General features: G+C 36.7%; 1 protein-coding gene and 1 pseudogene across 2 annotated transcripts; one reads left to right on the top strand and one right to left on the bottom strand.

Moving 5' to 3' along the window:
* Positions 1-9,770: 9,770 nt before the first annotated feature.
* Positions 9,771-14,571, bottom strand: LOC144450021 (uncharacterized; annotated as a pseudogene). The gene is made up of 3 exons (XR_013482207.1): positions 14,445-14,571; positions 12,022-12,901; positions 9,771-11,986 (listed from the first exon to the last, which is right to left on the bottom strand). The product of XR_013482207.1 is annotated as an uncharacterized LOC144450021 (transcript).
* Positions 14,572-17,516: 2,945 nt separating this feature from the next.
* On the top strand, positions 17,517-22,366 carry LOC144450020 (uncharacterized). Its single transcript, XM_078140586.1, has one exon. It carries the CDS (start codon positions 17,517-17,519, stop codon positions 20,343-20,345), a length of 2,829 nt encoding a protein of 942 aa, XP_077996712.1. The 3' UTR covers positions 20,346-22,366.
* Positions 22,367-24,047: the final 1,681 nt, after the last annotated feature.

Here is a 24,047-nt window from a genome sequence, read left to right as displayed (position 1 = left end):
GAGATGATTGATCGCACAATGTCACAAAAGCTCAATAAATGAACTTGTTATTTTTAGGACAAAACCCTCTCCCCCAAAATGAACGCTCATAAGTGTAACAATGACACATTTATGTATATGATGTCACATGATCAAAATTGTAAGGGTGACATTAATATGATCGATGCAGTGTCAAATCATACTAGGAATCTCATTAAAATACTAACCAGAAACCCAGCACTGTATATCACATTAGCAGTAAATTTTAATCACCTTATCATTACTCAGTAGTAAATACAGAACCTGTTATCAAAGGTGTGAAGGTTTTCTAAAATATGTGAAAATCAAGTTCAGTAATCGGTAACACCCCCCCCCCCCCTCCATTTCCCAATTTGTTCATTGAGCTTGTGTGACATTGTGCAATTGCCCTAGGAACATGCTTAGTATTTATTATCACATTTCCCATGATGCAACATTCAACATGGCCGGTTTAGAGGGTACCCATAATTCATTCTAGGTTTCACCTCATAACACCTCAATCTATTCCTCAATATCACACGTGAATTCTGTGTTCATCTTCCCTTGGTTATGTGGATGTATTCACCCTGTAATCAAGATAGTGTAAACACTGAATAAGGTGGAGTGCATAATAGTAATGACTTGGTTATGTGGATGCAGTCACCCTGTAATCAAGATAGTGTAAACACTGAATGAGGTTGAATGTACAGCAACTTGAGGTAAACTAGCTATCACTGAGATGCCAACCTACTGTGAGGGCACTACATCAACCTCTAATGACAGCTTGCAACAACTGTTTTAGTTTGTACCCATCTCAGTCACTAGCTACATGTACCAATAAATCTGCTCTAGCTTCTACTGTTTGTATTTTTCATCATCAGATAACCATATACATGTATTCACTAGAAGTAGTCAATTATTAATTAGTGGTCAGTATTATCTGTAGGTAGTGTAGTTGCAAGCTTAAATCGTGAGTGTTCAAGTTTTTAATGTGTCACCATGTTAGAATTGTAGGGGTGAACACATCATTTTGTGAACTGGTGGTCCCCGGACCAGTGCCTTAAAAAATCCAGTGGTCCTGCTGAAAGAATTAGTGGTCCCAGGTCCCGCTAATGTGAAACATTAAATCTTACCTATGAATCTGTATATTCAGATGACTTTTTAACATAGTTATTAACAGTAAGGTACTGGTCCAACGGACCAGACAAGTTAAAATTTGTGTGGTCCGCCCCCCAAAAAATCACTAGTCCCGGACCCAGGACCAGTGGATTTGTTCACCCCTGAAGTCTAACTAGTTCAAGTGTTGTGACTAGAGTATCACTTTGTGATCAGACAACCATGTGATGTAATAGTGATTATGTTGTAAGATATTATGGGAAATGAAAGCTATGTCAACATACGAGACATTGGTGTTTTGTTATTATCATCCATTCTTGATATTTGCACTAAATAACCATAATCATTAATTATGTAAGATGTCTACCAAAATGTAATCAGTTCTTACAATTCCAATATTGCTAATATAAGGATCAAAAGTTTCATGAGAATCATTGAACACACATGTAGTAGCTTTTGAAAAAAATGTGTCCACAGACAGACACATATACATGTACATGGAGACAGACAAGAAAAGAGACAGACACACAAACATAGACACGGAGACAGATACACAAACATAGACACAGAGACAGATTCACAGACATAGACACAGAGACAGATACACAGACATAGACACACAGTCAGTCAGTCAGTCAGACACATGCAGAGACGGATGGACACAGACATACACAAGCAGAGTCAGACAGATACACACAGTTAGACAGACAGACAGGCACACAGACAGTCAGAAACGCAGTCAGTCAGACAGACAGGTGTATACAGACAGACACAAACATAGATGCAGACATACATGTACATACAGTCAGACACACAGAATCAGACAGACAGAAAGATAGATAGATACACAAGCAGACAGACTATGACAACACTTTCTTAGGAAAACAAAAGGTAGACCCAAAACTGTACAACATTCTGAGAACGATGACCAAGTAACTCATGTTTTCTTTCTGTTTTTCAGTGTTGGGAGTTGACAGATAAATATCATTGCAGTGTGTTTATCATCGTCTCGGAAAATGACAGATCATCGATATATGCAGGCAGTGAGGACACGATTAATGATTTTAAAACAATTGGCCTCAAGATCAAACCTGGTGACATCTGTATGCAGAGAGTAACCATCAAGAGAGAGAAAGAAGATGATGCAGGTCATAGTTCAACAGGTCATAGTTCAACTGAATTCCAGAACACTTATGATGATGGTGGTGTCTCCTGTCAGACAGTATCACAACAATCTGTTTCCATGGAAACCAGTATCATGAATAATACATCTGAATTACAAGATTCTCATCTGCTCCAAGCTTCACATGATGATGTTGGTGACTATGATGATGATTACGTAACCAGGCAACCTGTTGCTATAGAAACAGTATCATTGCAATCAGAAGATGATGATCATGATGATGTTAATGAGGATGAGAATGCCACAACAGTGATTGTAAAAGAAGAACCACATTATATTCAGACTACTTTAAGATCGGACAATCATTGGTGTGTCGTTACCACAGCAACAAACAGCAGCAAACAGAGTTTCCATGACAACTGTGAAGATATTGAGATGAGCCACTCATCTTCCATAACTGATGAATCGGAGAAGGGAAACAAGAATCATGTTCAGACAACAAATGATATGAGCAGTCCAACTGAAATATCTTCAATGTCTAGCTATGGTAGTGAGGCTTTGCTACACATGGATCCGAAAAGCAATCCCAATCCATTGCTGAGTTTGACCCCACTAAGTCAGAATAATACTCCAGGTGAGTTGCTGATCTCCAATGTGACGGGTACGTTCGAAAACGATAAAGATGAGCCAACTGTCAGACAATTATTAGATGCTGGTATAAAGTCAGTAGTAGCTAGCACTAGTAGCAGTGTTCCTTCAATGGTATCCGACACAACTGCCAATTTACTAGGTAATCCACACTGGTCCACTGCAGTTTCCACGGCTAATCTTTCACCAGCTGGTAGTCTGGTTCCGTTGACTAGTCTTGGAGTTGTGTCCCCTGATGGGACCGGAATGCTTCCTATTGGAGGTGGTACTGGAGGAGGAGCTGTTATTACTCCTATAAGAGGGTTGGGAATCATGCCGGCAGTTGGGTTATCACGATCTAGTGTAGTACCGGCACCAGGAATAACAATTATGCCTGTCAGGAATAGTTTGCCAGAAGTGTCCGTAGAAGGCGGTCGTGAATTACCGGAAGGGGTGCCTAGCAGTCTTGCTGCTACAGCTGCAAATCTTAGTCAGGAATTTCCAAGCTGGAACAAGAAACAAAAACATGCCAATTACGTCGACTTGAGAAAGAAACGAGATTTCCAAACGCTTCAAGAGTTGGAAGATTTCAAATCTTTTCTAACACTGTCAACAGAGGAAGAATATAATCTGAGACCGTACAAATGCGAGAAATGTGGATTTGGGTACAAAGAAGAAAAGTATCTGACGCATCATAAATGTTCTAAACGTCTTTGTCCGTATTGCGGTGTGAAATTCGCTCACGGAGATTGGCAGCAGCACGTGATCAATACCCACGCGACAAGGTTACAGCTTTATAACTGCGTCACATGCAGAAAAATATTCATGGATAGTAAATTAGCCGAGCAATGTCACGCGAATCCCGAGTTCGAATGTTCTATCTGCGGAGAAGTGTTTACACAAGAGAGTATGCTTGACACGCATTGTTTGGCAAAACATGGAAAGAAGAAGTATAGATGTACTCAATGTAGACGCAAGTTTAATTTCAGAGCGCAGTTAAAACGACATGCCGCGATTCACACAGAGTTAGACAGGATGGACTGTAAACTTTGCGGCAAAGATTTCGCATCTCCGACAACTTTACGGCGACATTTCTCACATGCTCATCGTGACGCCTTGGATGAAATAGCAGCGGGTGTTAGTATAGAAACGATTAAAGCAAGAATGGAAGCAGAGAAGGCTGCGGCGGAAGCCGAAGAGATGTCTGAAAAACAACAAACATTAGGATCAAAAAATAGCGAGTCAATTTCAGATTCACAGACGAAATTGGCGCAAGAAGGCTCAGTAGAATTATATATCGCACCACCTGATGGCAGTGGTAATGAAACTCAAAACCATGCATCGAATATACCAGATAACCATGTTGTACAGGGTAACCAAGGAAATGTATCTGGTTGCCATAGTAACATATTAGGTAACCAAGGAAACCTAACAGGTAATGGAGGTGGTGAAATTACAGAAGGAAAATTCCCAGGTTTATCTCCGAAGGGTAGTTCTATCGGAAATGAAATTCTTGGAAGTGATGCCCAAGAGCCAAAAAGAAGGAAGGGGAAATATCGCATGTGTGTTGACTTGCGAAAGAAGCGGGAATTTCACACTCCGGAAGAACTGGAAGAATTTAAAATCAAAATGATTCAAGTGATGGAAGAAGAAAATACATACATGCCTTTTATGTGTCATAAATGTGGCTATCGTTACAAACTTGATAACGATCTCATATTTCACCTCACCAAAAGTCAGTGCTCCAGTCGTCTCTGTCAGTTTTGTGGTGTTAGACTCTTATACCGAGAATGGCAATACCATATTATTGAGAAACACCCACAACGACTTCAAGTCTACAATTGCGACGTCTGCGGCAAGGCCTTCCTGGACCGGAAGCTCGCAGAGGAACACATAAAAGTTGAATATGAGCAGATAAAATTAGCATATGACCAGGAACAACTTGATATTGATAATTTCAGCGGTAATATATTGCCAGGTACACCAGTTGAAGAACCTATCGTTAAAAAGCCGAAAAAAGTATGGACTTGTACGTACTGCGCGAAAGAGTTCCCGTTCAGAAAATGTCTGAAAATTCACGAAAATATTCATACTGGTCTTAAGCCGTTCATTTGCGAAATTTGCGAAAAAAGTTTCGCGTCAGATTCCAGTTTACGACAACATAAAGCGTACAATCATGAAGAGATGAAACATCAGTGCAAAATCTGCAAAAAGAAGTTCCCGTACAAACACGCCTTACAGAAGCATTCACTCACGCACACAGACATGGATAGCGTCTATCCGTGTAAGAAGTGCGGCAAGGTATATACGGACGCAAATGCATTGGACATTCATATGGAAGCTGCGCACACAACGTCAATCGTGCATTGTAAATTGTGCGAAAAGAAATGCAAAAATGAATATCTTCTTATGCGTCACATGAGGAGTCACGCACCTAAAGAATTCAAGTGTCCACAATGTCCGCAAGAGTTTCACAGGCACGACGCAATGAAAGAACACTTGACGTCGGTTCATCTTGAAGATAAAATGTACAAATGTGGAACATGCAGATACCGATGTGAAAAGAAAGATGACTTAATTGCGCATGTAAAATGCCACGACGAAGAAGACGAACTTGAGATTAAACAAGAATCGATTTAATGCATAGTAGCCGTACAATTCACATGTGTGCCTCGTGGTCCCGTACTATGAAAATTGAACCAGTAACTAAGGGCATTCACATAAGACTTTATTTCTGTGTTTTAAATTTTCAAGTTATGCAAAAGACTTCTCTGGAGTCTAGCCAAAAATCTCGCCAGTAACAAAGACACTCAAATAAACTTTATTTCTGTGCAGAAATTTACAGAAATTTACATGATGTGCATAAAGGCTAACAGTTAAAGTGACCATATGGATGAGGACTGGGTATTTATTTTTTGTAAGACGTTTTTTATAACGGCTTCCTACTTGAAAAATCAATGTGAAACAATATAAACCAAGTCCTTATACAGACATGGATAGCGTCTATCCGTGTAAGAAGTGCGGCAAGGTATATACGGATGCAAATGCATTGGACATTCATATGGAAGCTGCACACACAACGTCAATCGTGCATTGTAAATTGATTTTGCATTTGATTTTGCATTTGCAAAAGATTAGTAACTGTAAAATGTTTGTTATTGTAATTGTAATGACAAACTTTTGTACAATTGTTTTTAGCTGTTTGCAATTTATTGAGTTACAAATACAGGCTTTGGCTATGTTGTTTCATATTGATTTTTGAAGTAGGACGCTAAAATAAAATGATTTTATCTAAATTAAATTAAAAATCAAAACTAAATACCCAATCCTCATTCATATGGCCACATCAAATCAAATTCAACATGATGGTGGTAAACGTAACACTGCAGGGGTGAACAAATCATTTTGTGAACTGGTGGTCCCCAGAACTGGTGGTCCAACGTCCCACTAATGTGAAACATTAAATCTTACCTATGAATCTGTATATTCAGACGACTTTTTAACATAGTTATTAACAGTAAGGTACTGGTCCGACGGACCAGACAAGGTCAAATTTGTGTGGTTTGCCCAAAAAAAATTGCTAGTCTCGGACCCAAGACCAGTGGATTTGTTCACCCCTAAACAGTGTGCATAGTTCTGTGACATGACATATCATATTTGTGATAAACAAAAGTACGTCATCTCGACAGGCACATTATACATCAACTGCAATTAAAATATAGCAAATAAACTCGTGATGCAAAATTTAGATTTAAAGAAAAGCCAGTAAGAAAATACAAGAAAAAGGTTTTCAATAGTACTAATCATCAAAGAAAGAAATATTTAAACTTTTTATAGTGAAAAATGTTGGTCACACAGCTTGCATCTTCTTGTCCGATTTGCATAACATTGATCTAAATTTTGATTGGATATAAAACATTGTTATTTGCATAAAATTTATCTCTCTTCTGATTGGACATCCAACAAGTGTGATTTGCATAAAATGTATATTGCTTCATATTGAAAATGCAAGCTATGTGATTTGCATAAAACTTATCTCACTTCAGATTGGACATATAACAAATCAGATTTGCATAAAACTTATCCCACTGGCCTGTAGAATATTTACAAGTTTATGACTTGCACATTTTATGCATGTAGTGCAAACCACAGTGACCTGTAGGACATTTTGTGAAATTTGTGACTTGCACACTAAAGTATGTATGAAGTGCAAACCACAGTGGCCTGTAGAACATTTAATGACATTTGTAACTTGCACATTTTATGTATGTAGTACAAACCGTGTAGTACTAACCACAGTGGCCTGTAGGACATTTACTGAAATTTGTGACTTGCACACCACAGTGGCCTGTAGAACATTTAATGACATTTGTAACTTGCACACTAAATTATGTAGTACAAACCACAATGACCTGTAGGACATTTTGTGAAATTAGTGACTTGCACATTTTATGTATGTAGTACAAACCGTGTAGTACAAACCACAGTGGCCTGTAGGACATTTACTGAAATTTGTGACTTGCACACCACAGTGGCCTGTAGAACATTTTGTGAAATTTGTGACTTGCCCATTTTATGTATGTAGTACAAACCGTGTAGTACAAACCAAAATGGCCTGTAGGACATTTACTGAAATTTGTGACTTGCACACCACAGTGGCCTGTAGAACATTTTGTGAAATTTGTGACTTGCCCATTTTATGTATGTAGTACAAACCGTGTAGTACAAACCAAAATGGCCTGTAGGACATTTACTGAAATTTGTGACTTACACACCACAGTGGCCTGTAGAACATTTTGTGAAATTTGTGACTTGCACATTTTATGTATGGAGTACAAACCACAGTGGCCTGTAGGACATTTACTGAAATTGCACACTTTATGTATGTTGTATTTTCGATAGTCAAATATTAGTGATTCACATACAAAGTACAAACCAGAGTGGTTTGCAGTGTAATTTTGTAAAAAATGTTATCAGATGTATACATTTCTTTCACTTGTACTGTAGACCACAGGGGCATGTAGCACATTAATCGACAATCACATACAAACCACTGGTTTACAGTGTAATTTTATATACAATTTTATCAGATATATGTATCATTTTCACTGTAAACCACAGGGGCATGGAGGATGTTTAACAAATGATAATAATCATGTAGAAAGTTCAACCCACAGTGGCTTGCAGTCTAATTTTATCAGATCTATACATTTCTTTCACATGTACTTTAAACCACAGGGGCATGTAGGATGTTAGATGACCAAATGTTAATCAGAAACTACAAACCACAGGGACTTGTGATTTTTGTAAAACTAGATTTTCAATTTGATAACACCTTAAAGTTGTCATATGGATGTGATTTGCTTTTTATTTTGGATTTTTGATTTATAAAACAATTTTATCATAGCCTTCTATTTGCAAAATAGATGTAAAATAAAACAAATTAAGTCTGTATTTATAATTCAATACATTACAAAATGCTAAAAAATGAGTAAAAATGTTTGTTACTGTACTCACAATAACAATCATTTTACAACATATTAATCTATTGCAGTGTACTGAGTTATAATCACAGACTTGGCATATGCTGTTTTACATTGATTTTTCAAGTAGGAAGCCATGATAAAATTATTTTATAAATTAAAAATCCAAAATAAAAATCCATATCCTTATCTATATGGCCACTTTAAGGTGTTATCAAATTCAAAATTTATACAAAAAATCACACAAGTCCCTGTGGTTTGTACATGATTGTTATCACTTGATCATTTAACATCCTACATGCCCCTGTGGTTTACAATAAGTTGTTACAATAGTAGTAGTCTGTCATGTTTTACTGTGAGAATAAAGAGATTTGTATGATGACAAATGCCTATGATTGATTCAAAATGAACTGTTCACCTTTTTTCCTGACCTTTGACCTCTGACCTCTGTGACCTCAAGCTGAGAGGTCATGGAGGCTTTGTCATAGCTTGCTTGTAATCCAATAAAAATGTAAACATTTGTTCTTGTGACATCGTGACAATTAGGAACAAAATGATTGGATGAAATGTTTATAATTAGATGTAAATTTATATGCAACGCTACCCATAGCAATAACCAATCAGCCGTGTTACATACAAAGTTATCCATGGCAACAACCAATCAGCCGTGTTATATGCAAAGTTATCCATAGCAACAACCAATCAGCTGTGTTATATGCAAAGTTATCCATAGCAACAACCAATCAGCTGTGTTATATGCAAAGTTATCCATAGCAACAACCAATCAGCCATGTTATATGCAAAGTTATCCAGAGCAACAACCAATCAGCCGTGTTATATGCAAAGTTATCCATAGCAACAACCAATCAGCTGAGTTATATGCAAGCTAATGATAGGGATGAGTATAAATCATCTTGCTAAGAGAGAATAATGTCCTACCAATCAAACCCTCTGAAAATGACTTTAATTATCATTGCTAACCTCTTCAATTGTACTACAGTGCCATTGGCGATTTTCCGGTTCCAAGATGCATTGGGTGAGTCGATGTTGCTTTATATGTTGTTAGATTTAGTCTTGTTTTGTCTTTATTACATTTGAAAAAGTTACATTTGAAATAACATTTTTATCATGAAATGATGGAAAGACATGTTGACCTCTTTAATTATGGGTGATTTTATAGAACAAAAACTGAACGCTATCGATGACAGAGTGGGATTTTACGGGTAAACCCAGGGTACCGTCATGTGACAACCATCCACCTGAGTAGCGCGTGCAAACCTCTCCGCGCGTACAGAATACATGGCATTGTATGGAGAGACACGCAATGCATCTTGGAATCAGGTCTATAAACAAATCACACATTATTTAAATCTCACTCATTAACAATCAGCCGTGTTATATGCAAAGTTATCCATAGCAATAACTAGTTTCTAGTTATCAAACATTTTCCTTTATTATCAAACAAATACAAGTCTTATCTAAATGAAACTTGCACAATCAAATCTTGCCCATTGACTTTAGCCATTAAGAAACAAACGGGGCTCGAACCTGCAACCTGCAGATTCCAAGCCATATATATTATATCTTATTTAGAGTTGATTCCCTTTTATCATTCATCTGGTTAATACAATGGGACTTTTGGGAGGCAAAACAAAAATATTAACATGTCAAGTTCCTACAAATATAATACGCCATCTTATTATAATAAATTTATGGAAAGACCTGTCCTCTGTGACAAGCATACTTGTATATAGAATATTTCTTTCTAAACATTGGCCACTCTGTTGACTCTATTATCTAATCTCAGTGCAACTTTTAATTTCTTCCAAAATAGTTTCCTACCGACTTCATTGTTACACCATTTTATGCATCGTTTTGTCAGGAAGATTGTACGTAGAACTCTGGGCATTTCTTTATCAGGAATTTCTTTTAGCAAGACTAATACAAGAACATCTCTGTTATCAGTAAACAAACGATCCTGGGCCATTCTCATCTCAAAATAACACCACTCACTTTGTGCAAAGTTAGGTGACAATATCAACATAGTTTTGTGACTGTTCGCTATACTTTCAAGAATGTTCTCAAAAATATCAACACCTGGCATGAAATCACGATCATGTAAACATAGTTTGAAATTAGGTGGATCAATTCTTTCCAGATTAGGAACTAAGTGTTCCATAACCCAAGGTCTGTCATTTTCATTGAAGCAAACAAATGCGTCGTATTTCTTGTTAAGTGGTTCTTCATCATCATTGACTTGTAGTTCATAACCACCACATTTCAGTTTTATCAAAAATATTACATGTCGTATATACCAACGGAGTTTAACACACAGAGTAATACTAATAGCAAGAAATACAAAAGTACAAGTGATGGGAACAGAAACCGTAAATGCAAAATTACACTCCAATCCAAAATGCAAATCATAGAGTAACTTTCCGTTCATATTTTCTGGAGTAGCACATGTATATTCATAAGGACTGTCTAATTGTACAATTCTGTCTGTTTTCATCCAATCAACAAAGTCCTTCAATTTACATTTTGAACAATCAAAGGGGTTGTCTGCAAAGCTTACATATTGTAAGTTTGGAAAAGCCGCAAGTTTAGCTTTGCCAATATTTGTGATTCCGTTTAAATTCATGGTCAAAGACTTCAATTTTGTCATATCGGAGGGAAGAAGTTCCAAAGGATTAAATATATTATCGTGAAATTCCAACTCCTCAACATTTTTGAATAACTTTAGAAATAGTGATAATGACTCCAGTTTATCACCATATTGGTCAACCTTTAGTGTTTTTACATTTGGGAATGTTTTGTTTTTGGTATATTCAAACCACGGACGATAAATAGAACCAAAGTCATGCCTGCTGATCTCCATGCCCTGAACTGTGAGGTGTTGAAGGAATGGTATATTTGCTACGGCAATATATAATACGCTGACACCAGAGCAAGAAAAACTCTGTAGATTGCATGGATTCTGAAAGGGATTCGTGTCTTCATCAATACTGTGGATAAGAAAGCGGTTTTCCATCAAATTCAGGGAATTCAAAGAAGACAATTCAAAGAATGCTTTGTGTGGTAATTGTCGTAATGAATTATGAGAGAGATCTAGAACCTCTAGGTTGGTAAGAGATTTGAAAGTATTTTGATTGATATCAGTTATCGAGTTTAACGAAAGATCCAATCTTATCAAAGACTGACATTTGGCAAACGCATGGGGTGGAAGTCCACCTGTAAGTTTGTTGCTGGTCAGAGAAAGTGTCTGAAGAGAGGATAAATATTTCAAACTGACCATCAATTCCTGAATATCTACTAAATTATTTCGAGATAAATCTAACTCTATAAGATCTGACAGATTTTGAAATGCTCTCTTTGATACATTGACAAGCTTATTTCCACCTAATTCCAATATTTTCAAGTGTTTTAACCATTTAAATCCACCAGGTGGTAGCGCTGATAAAGTGTTAAATGAAAAATTCAACTCTTCTAATGTCGTATTTTTGAGTCCCCTTAAGGTGGTTGATTTAATTAATTTCATAAATATTGGCAGTTGCACGCTTAAAACCTTAATATCAGAATTTTCAAAATCATAAAATAAACTCTCTAGACTGTCAGCTGTTAAATAATATGAATGCAGATAAATTTTCAAAACGTGATTCAAATTTCTGAAAGAACCCCAAGCTGATTGCCGGACAGATCAAGACTCTCTAATGTCTTATTTCCAAGTTGAATTGTACTTATGGTATTATCATCAATACCACACCATGAGAGTGACAAATATTGAAGCTTGGTAAAACCTTGCAAGCTGATGTTAGGGCAGTGGTCTGATATTTTGTTGTGTTGGAAATGTATAAATTCAATATTACTGAGTTGTCGAAGGGACTTGGTAGGGAAGCACTGAAATTGGTTTAAGGACAAGCCAATTTCTGTCAGATTTGTCAGGTTTTTAAAATAATCATCTGGTATTGTAGTGAAACCGTTCGTGCTAATCCTCAAAGTCTGTAAACTGTTCAGTCCATCCAAAACGAAAGACATCACAGAAGAAAGTGAATTCACAGATAAATCTAGGGTTTTCAAATTATGTAAGGAAGAAAATAACATAGCTGGAAGAGACTCTAGTAAGTTAAAACGTATATCTAACGCTACCAATGTAGAAACATGCGTTAGGGCGTTCTTGTCTATGATGTAGATTTTATTATAATTCAGTATTAGATATTTTAATTTTGTTAGTCCAGCTAGGAGTCTGGTCCAATTGATCTAATATCATTATGGGAGATGTCAAGTTCCAGCAGTTGTTTAAGACTCCTAAAACCATTTGGTGGTAACTTTGAAATACTGTTCGACGATAAATCCAAGTGCGTTGAAAATGACGGTAGGTTTCCTGGTAGGTTATACAGAAGTCTCCTTGAACAGTCCACATAGGTATAGTTGTACACTTTACATGGTAGTCCTGATACAAGTAATGGTGTACACAACACTAGAAGGTATACGAATGGTATCAACGTTGTTTTCGTCATGTTGTAACCTGGAAATTACTAGAGAGTAGAGATGTAGCCTGCAAATGATAGAGAGTAGAGATGTGAATGAGCACACTATATACATGACATACATACATACATACATACATACATACATTCATACATATATACATACATACATTAATTCATACATACACGCACACACGCACGCACGCACACACACACACACACACGTACATTCATACGTACGCACGCACGCACACACACATACATGTACATACATACATTCATACATACACGCACGCACACACGAACGCACACACACACATTCATACATACGCACGCACGCACACACACACATACATACATACATACATACATACATACATACATACATACACATACACACATACATACATACATACATACATACATACACAAACACACACACATATATATATATATATGTGTGTGTTGGCTGTTGCTATGGTTGGCTGTTGCTATGGGCGTGGTCATGGTTGCTAGGGTATTTGCATACATTTTTTGAATGTTTACTCACTTGTCTACCAGATGATCTTGTTATTTGACCAAAATATACTGCCATTTGGTTGTTGCTAAAGGGCGTGGTCATGGTCGCTAGGGCCAATTTTGTCAAAATATTTTGAAGAAAATCTGCAGAATAATAGTTTCAGAAATATCTCGCCAAGTTTCAGACTCATTGACCAAGTACTTTTTGAGATATAAGTATTTGACCAAAAATGAACATTCTTACATCTAATTTGCACATTACTCATGGAATCATTGTATGCTAACTTCGTCCATACATCCCTAGATGCATCCCCATCAAATTTCAGTCCAATCTGCTCAGTAGTTTTGGAATTATAGATTTTTAACCAAAAAGACACATTTTTAGCCCTAATTTGCATATCACTGATGGAATCATCATGTCATGAACAAATCTTACTTTACACCCCCTAAAGAATCTTCCCACCAAATTTCGCACCAATCTGCCCAGTAGTTTCTGAGTTTAAGTTTTTTGACCAAAAATCACATTTTTTGACCCAAATCACACACCTGTGATGCGATCATTTTGATTTGAACAATTTCCCAACTAGACACCCAAGGTAATGGACCCACTAAATATCATGGCAATCGGTTCAGCAGTTTTTGACTTTAAGTAAGTAATTCACACACACACACACACACACACACACACGCACACACACACGCACACACACACACACACACACACACACACACGGACAGACGGACAGACAGACAGACGCCGGGCGATCCCTATAGCACTACTGAACCTCAGTTCAGTTAACGTTGTGCTAAAAAGTCACCAAAACAGACGAAAAAAACCTCAAAACCGCAGCAAGACGCTACAATTATTGCAGCTATGAACGATTAGCCGACATTTACATCAGATTGGGGCTGGACAAACACGAAAACAAAAGACCTACGCGAGGGTATTTAAGTGATGCGTGCGCTGACCAGGAACAATTCTCTCTTTTTTGGCAAATATTGGAATAACAGAGCGATGGAAATGATGGATTCAAACTGTCGTCAGAATTGAAACTGTGCACGTGCTTTGATTTGATAAATATCACATTTTACCTTTCTATAGTTCCTTTGTCGCCAAGTTACAGCTTCAATCAGTTATAGGTGATATTGGATGTGTGGACTGTAGTAAAAAGCTGCCAGTACCAGTCTCCACTGTGACGTGTGTGACTACAACACTTACTGAACAAAGTGTATAGCATGGAATACGCGTGGGCGATTTTATCGTGCATGGGCGACTTCCCGTCACGTGACGAAACTAAAAGTGACGACATCGACATACATTACTTTCGAATCCGTTTAATTCTTTACGTAAATTCCCATTTCGTCAAAAAAAACATGGCTTGCAGAAAATTGTTAATGATAACGTCTCCGACCCTTCCCCTCCCCTCTCTCCCCTTACCCCTCCCCCCTCTCTCTCTCTCTCTCTCTCTCTCTCTCTCTCTCTCTCTCTCTCTCTCTCTCTCTCTCTCTCTCTCTCTCTCTCTCCACCATAGAGGATCATTCCTGTTCTTGTTTGTTAATTAAAAGACCATGTCCGGACGTTGTAAATTGGTGTCACACATCTATTTCAAAACTTTCTACAACACCATTGCTAACAGAATCAAGAGATCCACAAATAACTGCACTGATTTGAAAACTAAGCTTGCTTGTTGTGTAGGATAACAAAACTTTTTATCGATTTTCATCTTGCTGCATAACCCTAACCTGGACACAAACCGGACACATTCCAGACACCATATTTAAACAATAATGTACGCCCTCCCAACCCATAAATGGACGAAAGCAAACTTTGAACGACATAATGGGCGAGGCGACAGTCGAGCCCATTATGGAGTGCAAAGTTTGCTTGAGTCCATTATGGACTGGGAGGGCGTACATTATTGTTATTATTTTATAGTTTTGCCAATTCCAGTGAATTTGTAGACCAAGAAACGCAAAACAACGTATAATATACAAAGCGCTGAACATCGTCTGCCATGTTCAGCCCGGAAGCTGAATACTAATCATAGCGACACACGTACGTACACACACACATACACTTCAATGAACTGTTGTGAACACAAACTTGTTTCATGAATGCGTTGTATTTTTAAACAGTGGAAATGACAATCATAAGTAACAACATACATTTCGAAAAAATACCTAGTCGTATGAAGAAACAGAACAAATAAGCTTGTATTGTTATGCTCGTTCCGGGGCCGCGATGCCCAATAACGGAGTACATTATCAGTAATAATGTACAGCGATGACGTCACAAAATTCACTGGAATTGGTAATGCTATAATATAATTGGTATTAATGGATTCGATTCTCACTAATGGCAGCTTGTGTAGGAACATTGAGTTATAATAACTTATCACTTGTCTGTGAATAGGTACAGGATCCCACTGCTCTTGTCTATGCTGCATGCCTCTGTTATCGTTACTTAGGGATTAGCTCGATCATCTGTTGTCCAATGTTTCGCTAAATATATCATCGTGTCGCATATTAAAGTGAAAGGCAGCACAATTCACTCTGTTTCCGCTAAACAACATCCAGGCATGGTCTTTAATAAAAGAGAACAGGAAGCTAGGGTCCTCCATTGATGGTGAGAGAAACAGAGAAGTTATCGTTATCAATTTTAGCCACGCCATGGGTTTTTTTGGAGTAAGAATCAAAAGTTTTGTATGTCGTCACTTTTAGTTTTGTCACGTGACAGGATGTCATCCACGATATACGCGTATTCAATCTCAATATACATGATATTTTGTTCAAGAAGTGTTGGAGTCAGACACGCCACATTGCACTGGAGACTGGTACTGGCACTTTTTTACTACAGTTTCAATATACCAAGCTGAGTGAATTTGTGTAACTTCGCGCCAAAGGAACTATAGAAAGGTAAAATGTGATATTTCTGAAAGCACGTTATATATAAATACTCTTGTGATGTGTTCTTGTCAATCTTGACAGTGAAGTGTAACTCCAAATTCTGACGATAATTTATTCATTATTTCCTTCACTGTTATTCCAATGAATTGTATTTTTTATGGTTACACGCCACGACGTAGCGTAGTACGAAGTAGAGCGTTTATATCAAGAAGGCGCTATTTGCAATACAACGTTTCACTTTTTTATTGATTTATTGATTTATTGATTTATTTGTTTATTTATTCATTTATCTATTTATTAACCATCCAACAGGCATTGCCCAATAACAGTGTTAGTGTTCAGTGTTAATGCAGGAGGAAACCGGAGTATCCGGGGAAAACCTGCGTTGTTCGGTAGAGTCAAACTGAATGACACTCTTCTTACTTACAGTGTGGTAAATTAATCAAACCCTGAATGGGTTTGAACCCCGACCGCAGTGGTAAGTGGGAAGTGAGGTTTAACCACTCGGCCACCGACAACGCCCAACTTCAAAATCAACCATAATTTTACCCCTTGACTTGACGTGTTTTGCATCGTATTTGAAGCTGACGACACTAAGTAACATTAAGGATACCCTGTGATTTAACGATTTTTGATTTTAAAAAATATGAATGTTAAACATGATAAAATGTATTCATTCACTTTCACTTACCACTTATCACTTATTTCACTTATATATCTGGCAAAGATAACTATGTGTAGCGATGAATAGGCAAGCCAGTTATGAATCAATATGTATGAGAAGGGAACGGGGCATATGCACTCAGGAGTCATGAATATTCAATGCATATATTATCATGCATCAAAATTCGGCAAAAACGTATCAAAACCATACTGAAAATGCAAGTCGGCCTCAGATTGTATGTATGTATGTATGTATGTATGTATGTATGTATGTATGTATGTATGTATGTATGTATGTATGCATGCATGCATGCATGTATGTATGTATGTATGTATGTGTGTGTATGTATGTATGTATGTATGTATGTATGTGTATGTATGTATGTATGTATGTATGTATGTATGTATGTATGTATGTGTATGTATGTATGTATGTATGTATGTATGTATGTATGTATGTATGTATATGTATGTATGTATGTATGTATGTATGTATGTATGTATGCAGGAACGGTCGACATTATCCATGTGTATATGTATGTAGGCAACATGCTCATTCATATTGCTACTCTCATGTAATTTCCAGGTTACAACATGACGAAAACAACGTTGATACCATTCGTATACCTTCTAGTGTTGTGTACACCATTACTTGTACCAGGACTACCATGTAAAGTGTACAACTATACCTATGTGGACTGTTCAAAGAGACTTCTGTATAACCTACCAGGAAACCTACCATCATTTTCAACGCACTTGGATTTATCGTCGAACAGTATTTCAAAGTTACCACCAAATGGTTTTAGGAGTCATAAACAATTGCTGGAACTTGACATCTCCCATAATGATATTAAATCGATAGGACCAGACTCCCTAGCTGGACTAACAAAGTTAAAATATCTACATCTTTTGGGTAATAGTATCTCCATCATAGACAAGTATGGTCTGACGCATGTTTCGAAATTGGAAACATTGAACCTATGTAACAACAATCTGAAGACTCTTCCAAGTATGTTATTTTCTGACTTAAAGAATTTGAAAAAACTGGATTTGTCTGGAAATCTACTCTTTACACTGCCGCCATTAATTTTTGTTGGACTGAACAGTTTGCAGACATTGGATATGAGCTACAATAACATCACTACATTACCCGATGATTTGTTTAAAAATCTCACAAATCTGACAGAAATTGACTTATCTGTGAACCAGTTTCAGTGCTTTCCTACTAAACTCCTTCAAGAGCTTGGTAATATTGAATTGATATATTTCCAAGGCAACAAAATATATGACAACTGCCCTAACATCAGCTTGCAAGGTTTTACCAAGCTTCAATATTTGTCATTCTTATGGTGTGGTATTGATGATAATACTATACGTAAAATTCAATTTGGAAATAAGACATTAGAGAATCTTGATCTGTCCGGCAATCAGATTGCACATACAAAACGGGGTTCTTTAAGAAATTTGAATCAAGTTTTGAAACTATATCTATCGCATAATTCTTTGACAACTGACAGTCTAGAGAGTTTATCATATGATTTTGAAAATTCTGATATTAAGGTTTTAAGCATAGACTGTCAAAGGCAAACATATAATTTGATTAAATCAACCACCTTAAGGGAACTCAAAAATACTACATTAGAAGAGTTGCATTTATCTAAAAACAGTTTATCAGCGCTACCACCTGGTGGATTTAAATGGTTAAAACACTTGAAAATATTGGAATTAAGTTACAATAATCTTGCCAATGTATCAAAGACAGCATTTCAAAATCTTTCTAATCTTATAGAGTTAGATCTATCTGTAAACAAGTTAGTAGATATTCAAGAATTGATAGTAAGCCTCACAGATCTATCATCTCTTCAGAAACTGTATCTAAACAATAACAGACTTACAGGTGAAATTCCACCCCATGCGTTTGCCACATGTCGATCTCTGATAAGCTTGGATCTTTATTTAAACTCGATAAATGGTTTAAATCGAAATAGTTTCAAATCTCTCACCAACCTGGAGGTTCTGAACCTCTCTTATAATTCATTACAACAATTGCCACACCAAGTATTTTCTGAATTATCTTCGTTAAAAGTCCTGCATCTGTTGGACAATCACATTCTTCGCCATTATGTTAGGGACGACATACACCCCTTTAAGAATCTGTACAATCTACAGAGTTTATCTCTCTCTAGTAATAGGCTATTATATCTATCCCCGGCCGATGTACCATTCCTTCATCACCTCACAGTACAGGGCATGGTGGCAGATTACTGTTTGAATTTAAGGGCCATCTTGCATAATATGTCTATGCTGCAGGAACTTGATGTCTTTTTGACTTGTCTGTGGGTTGATGATATTGAAGATAACTCATTCTCAAATGTAAAGACATTACGGATCAGAATGCCATCCTACAACAACAACAACGATGATAAAGTGAAAGCTTTATCATTTCTAAAGTTGTTCAAAAACGTTGAGAAGTTGGAAATTCGTGATCATAGATTTAACCCTTTGGAACTTCTTCCCTCCGATATGACAAAATTGAAGTCTTTAACCATGAATTTAAACGGAATCACAAATATTGGCAAAGCTAAACTTGCGGCTTTTCCAAACTTACAATATGTAAGCTTTGCAGAAAAACCTTTTGATTGTTCAAAATGTAAATTGAAGGACTTTGTTGATTGGATGAAAACAGACAGAATTGTACAATTAGACAGTCCTTATGAATATACATGTGCTACTCCAGAAAATATGTACGGAAAGTTACTGTATGATTTGCATTTTGGATTGGAGTGTAATTTTGCATTTATGGTTTCTGTTCCCATCACTTGTACTTTTGTATTTCTTGCTATTAGTATTACTCTGTGTGTTAAACTCCGTTGGTATATACGACATGTAATATTTTTGATAAAACTGAAATGTGGTGGTTATGAACTACAAGTCAATGATGATGAAGAACCACTTAACAAGAAATACGACGCCTTTGTTTGCTTCAATGAAAATGACAGACCTTGGGTTATGGAACACTTAGTTCCTAATCTGGAAAGAATTGATCCACCTAATTTCAAACTATGTTTACATGATCGTGATTTCATGCCAGGTGTTGATATTTTTGAGAACATTCTTGAAAGTATAGCGAACAGTCACAAAACTATGTTGATATTGTCACCTAACTTTGCAGAAAGTGAGTGGTGTTATTTTGAGATGAGAATGGCCCAGGATCGTTTGTTTACTGATAACAGAGATATTCTTGTTTTAGTCTTGCTAAAAGAAATTCCTGATAAAGAAATGCCCAGAGTTCTACGTACAATCTTCCTGACAAAACGATGCATAAAATGGTGTAACAATGAAATGGGTAGAAAACTATTTTGGAAGAAATTAAAAGTTGCACTAAAATCCGATAATAGAGTCAACAGAGTGGCCAATGTTTAGATGAAAAAGGATTTGTAATTATAATGGCCGATGTTCCGGTTCCAAGATGCATTGCGCGAGAGCACGTCTCTTATGTTGTTACATTTAGTCTTGTTTTGTCTTTAGTACGTTTGAAATAACATTTTTTTCAGGAAATGATGGAAAGACATGTTGACCTCTTTGATTATTAGCGATTTTATAGAACAAAGACTTAAAACGCCATCATTGACAGAGAGGTTTTACGGATGAACACAGGGTACGGTCATGTGACATCAATCCCCTGAGTAGATTGTGCAAGCAAACCCCTCAGCGCGTACACAATACTGTGACAATACATGGCATTGCATATAGAGAGACACGCAGTGCATCTTGGAAACGGAAACAGGTCTATTGTCAGAGAATGAATGATTCACGTCATTTCATTCAAATAAGATGGCGTATATGTTTGACAATGTATATATTTGTAACAACTTGACATGGTAATATTTTTTTTTCTGATTCCCGTCTGTATTCCAAATGAATATTAAAAGGGAATCAATTCTAAATAAGAGATATATCATTTTTGTCATTTTGTAGTTCTAAATTGTACATTGTACAATTCTTGTAGGGAAATAATCTCTTTGATATTAAACTACTTAACAGAGTCAATAGAGTGGCCATTGTTCAGAAAGGAAGTATGCGTACATCATCGTCGTAAACCACAGCCTCTTTTACGGCACTGCCCAAGCCGCACCCGCCAAGTGACAGTGTCGCGGAAGAAATAACAGCTCTGGTTTGCGAGAATGTGTGTACATATATGAATGTTACATACAACGTAAATGAAGCATTTATCTTATTTCTAAAATGAGAAGATGGCTTATTATATATTTAATTGAAGTTTTTCTGCTCTTTCTGATTCCAGTCTGCATTAACAAAGTGAATTACAAAGTTAAATTCTGAATAGATTTATAATTTTGTTATTTTGTATAGTTCTGCATTGTGTATTGTACAATTTTTGCAAAGAACTAATCTGATGGTATTAAGCTACATAATATACAGTGCGAACACTGACCGCCGTTTTTGGTGACGTTTAACGTCCTATATGAGAAGTTATATGATAATGCAGATTATCGATTTTAGATCATATGTACCTTCTATATACATTGCTAGTTTTAAATTTTTACGAAACTGAAGTCTGTGAATTTGGAGATAATTTTCTATTTGTTTTATATTATCTTTAACATCACTACTTTACGAAACTGAAGTCTGTGAATTTGGAGATCATTTTCTATTTGTTTTATATTATCTTTAACATAACTATTTTTACGAAACTGAAGTCTGTGAATTTGGAGATCATTTTCTAGTTGCTTTATATTATCTTTAACACCGCATATGATGTTATCAAATATATTGTACATGAATATAACAATAAACAGAAAAAATCACAAATTGAAAATCTTTGATATAGAAATATGATTAAGATTTTATTATGATAGTATAAATATATGTAAATTGACTTCATAATTCTGTAGTGGTCCTGCTGTCTTCGTTTAGTCGATATATATGCCAAGTCCTTATTTGTTACTCAATACAAGGTGTAAAATCGGTCAGTTTCATCGGCCGAAAAAAAGTGACCACATTACTCCAATTTTACACGACCTGCACTGGCTACCTGTACAGCAACGAATTCAGTTTAAGATTTTACGTATTACTTTTAAAATTATAAGTGGAATTGCCCCGAGTTACTTAGAAGAGCTATTGACAATCCGAGGCTCTGGTCGCACCATCGGTTCTACTTCGAGTGGTGTTGTTAACCTACATCAACCGGTCAGTAAAACTAGTTTTTACGGTGGTCGAGCGTTTTCAATCTGTGCTCCGCACTTATGGAACTGTTTGCCGGCACAACTCAGGGAAGTTCAATCACTGGAAAATTTTACACAATCGTTGAAAACGTTTCTTTTTAAGTCATTTTTTAAATCTAGTATAGTCAGTGCTACTGCTTTTATAATTTCTCCTTTTATTAATGTGTATCGTGAGTTTTTGAATCCAGAATTACTTTTGACCAGTGTTTGTATATGACAGTTTTAACTGTCTTTTTTCCAATCAGTTTTTAATCAAGTATTATTTTTATCAGTGTTATACTTTTAACTGTCTCTTTTTCCATTTTTTTCTTTAAATGGTCTGTGAAGCACATTTAGATTTTTTAAATGTAAAAGGATTATGATTATGAATGATTAAAACTTTAAAAAAAATTAAAGCATTTCCTGCGAGATATCTCTAAGTGTAATATTCTTGCTGGTATGAAAAAATGAGAAAGTAAAAGATTTATTCTGGCCACCATTTTTGTGTTCTGCAACGTCTTGTTGAAAGATCTTAAAAATGAACGTCTGCCACAATCTTAGCTCTTCTGCTTCAGCTTGATACTGTACAAAACACCTTGCGGTTATCGCGCACAGGTCAGTGTAGAAATGATGTCCTGCGCTGGATTTAAAATACTCTGGACGCATGCGCTCAGATAACTCCGGCGGAGAAATAGCTAGGTGTGTTGGAGTCACGGGGTTGGAGTTATCGGGTATGTGATCTGCTACCTAGCTAGATACTGTCGACAGTCGTTCGAGGCCTTTTTTGCTACGTTTTATCTAAAACGTAGCAAAAAAAGGCACGAGCGACTAGCGACTCGACTGTGTCAGTCTAGTCTGCTACCATAATGTGTATTTGTAAATTGTATCTGCATTCGTGAAACCGCCACCTATCGTCAACATCGAGAAAACTGTGCCAGGGTTACAGTTCACGAGTTGACACAGTTTGATGTGATTGTGAAGTTAGAGTTGTATCATCCATTTCGACTTTGCAACACCGAAAACAGAAATAGCATCGTATGTTGATATGGATGTCGGATACAGGGTATTTATGCAGGTAAGAGACATGTAAATTACAACAGAATTACTATTTTAAAATCACGACGGCAAAAAGTGCGAACTCTGCACTGTCCAAAGGAGTGTGGACGTGTGTGTAGAGTTGACGTGTCAGCCCCGGGTGTCTGTGCCTTAGGGAGTTTCCGTTTATAACTTCTGGGGAGGGGACCATGAATTGTATTCAAGACAGTTAAGGGGGGGGGGGGGGTTCCCAACACTGTTCATGTTTAATGGGCGAGGAGAGGATGGAAAAACCCATCCATCTTCCAATAAATCCAGACTCTGTACTACATAGACAAGTACACTATCCATATTCTCGTAGGCTTTCACTCTCGGCTAAGTCAACTAAGGCAATTTTTTTTTTAAATGTGTGCTTCCGATGACCCGACCGACCCTAGTTTGAAGCCGCCGACCCTAAACATTTTTTAAACATTGAAAATAAAAAGGTAAGAAATTCTGTGTTTTCTTGACAACTTTCATAGATTATTACACAAACAATAACATAAGAAATACTAGTATTTGTTTTGTATATAAAAAAAATTACGAATTAGGAAAAACAGGACATTCTCACAAAGGAGAGTTTCTACCACTACATTTTGAAGCTCGTTAAGAACATTGTCGTAAAACAGGCCGTTGTTTGCGACGATGAAACAGGAGTAAACAACATTAAGAGATTCTATTTTGTTCTCACAGATTGCCTCATTAGTGTGTGAGGGGGTGTGAGCACTGCTTGTAACAGCTAACTTTGTTTCTCGCCAAAGCACCATGTCACCATTCTCTCAAACCAGAGTTATTATTTCTACCACTACATTTTGAGCCTCCCTGTGGG

This window comes from Glandiceps talaboti, chromosome 19 (genome assembly GCF_964340395.1).
Source record: "Glandiceps talaboti chromosome 19, keGlaTala1.1, whole genome shotgun sequence".
Classification (NCBI taxonomy): Eukaryota; Metazoa; Hemichordata; class Enteropneusta; family Spengelidae; genus Glandiceps; species Glandiceps talaboti.
The sequence above is the reverse complement of the archived record's forward strand: the minus strand, read 5'-3'. Positions and strand labels throughout refer to the sequence as shown.

What these genes read in the sequence shown, in the direction of transcription:
- LOC144450020 (XM_078140586.1), top strand. Translation starts at nt 17,517, where the DNA reads ATGACGAAAACAACGTTGATACCATTCGTATACCTTCTAGTGTTGTGT.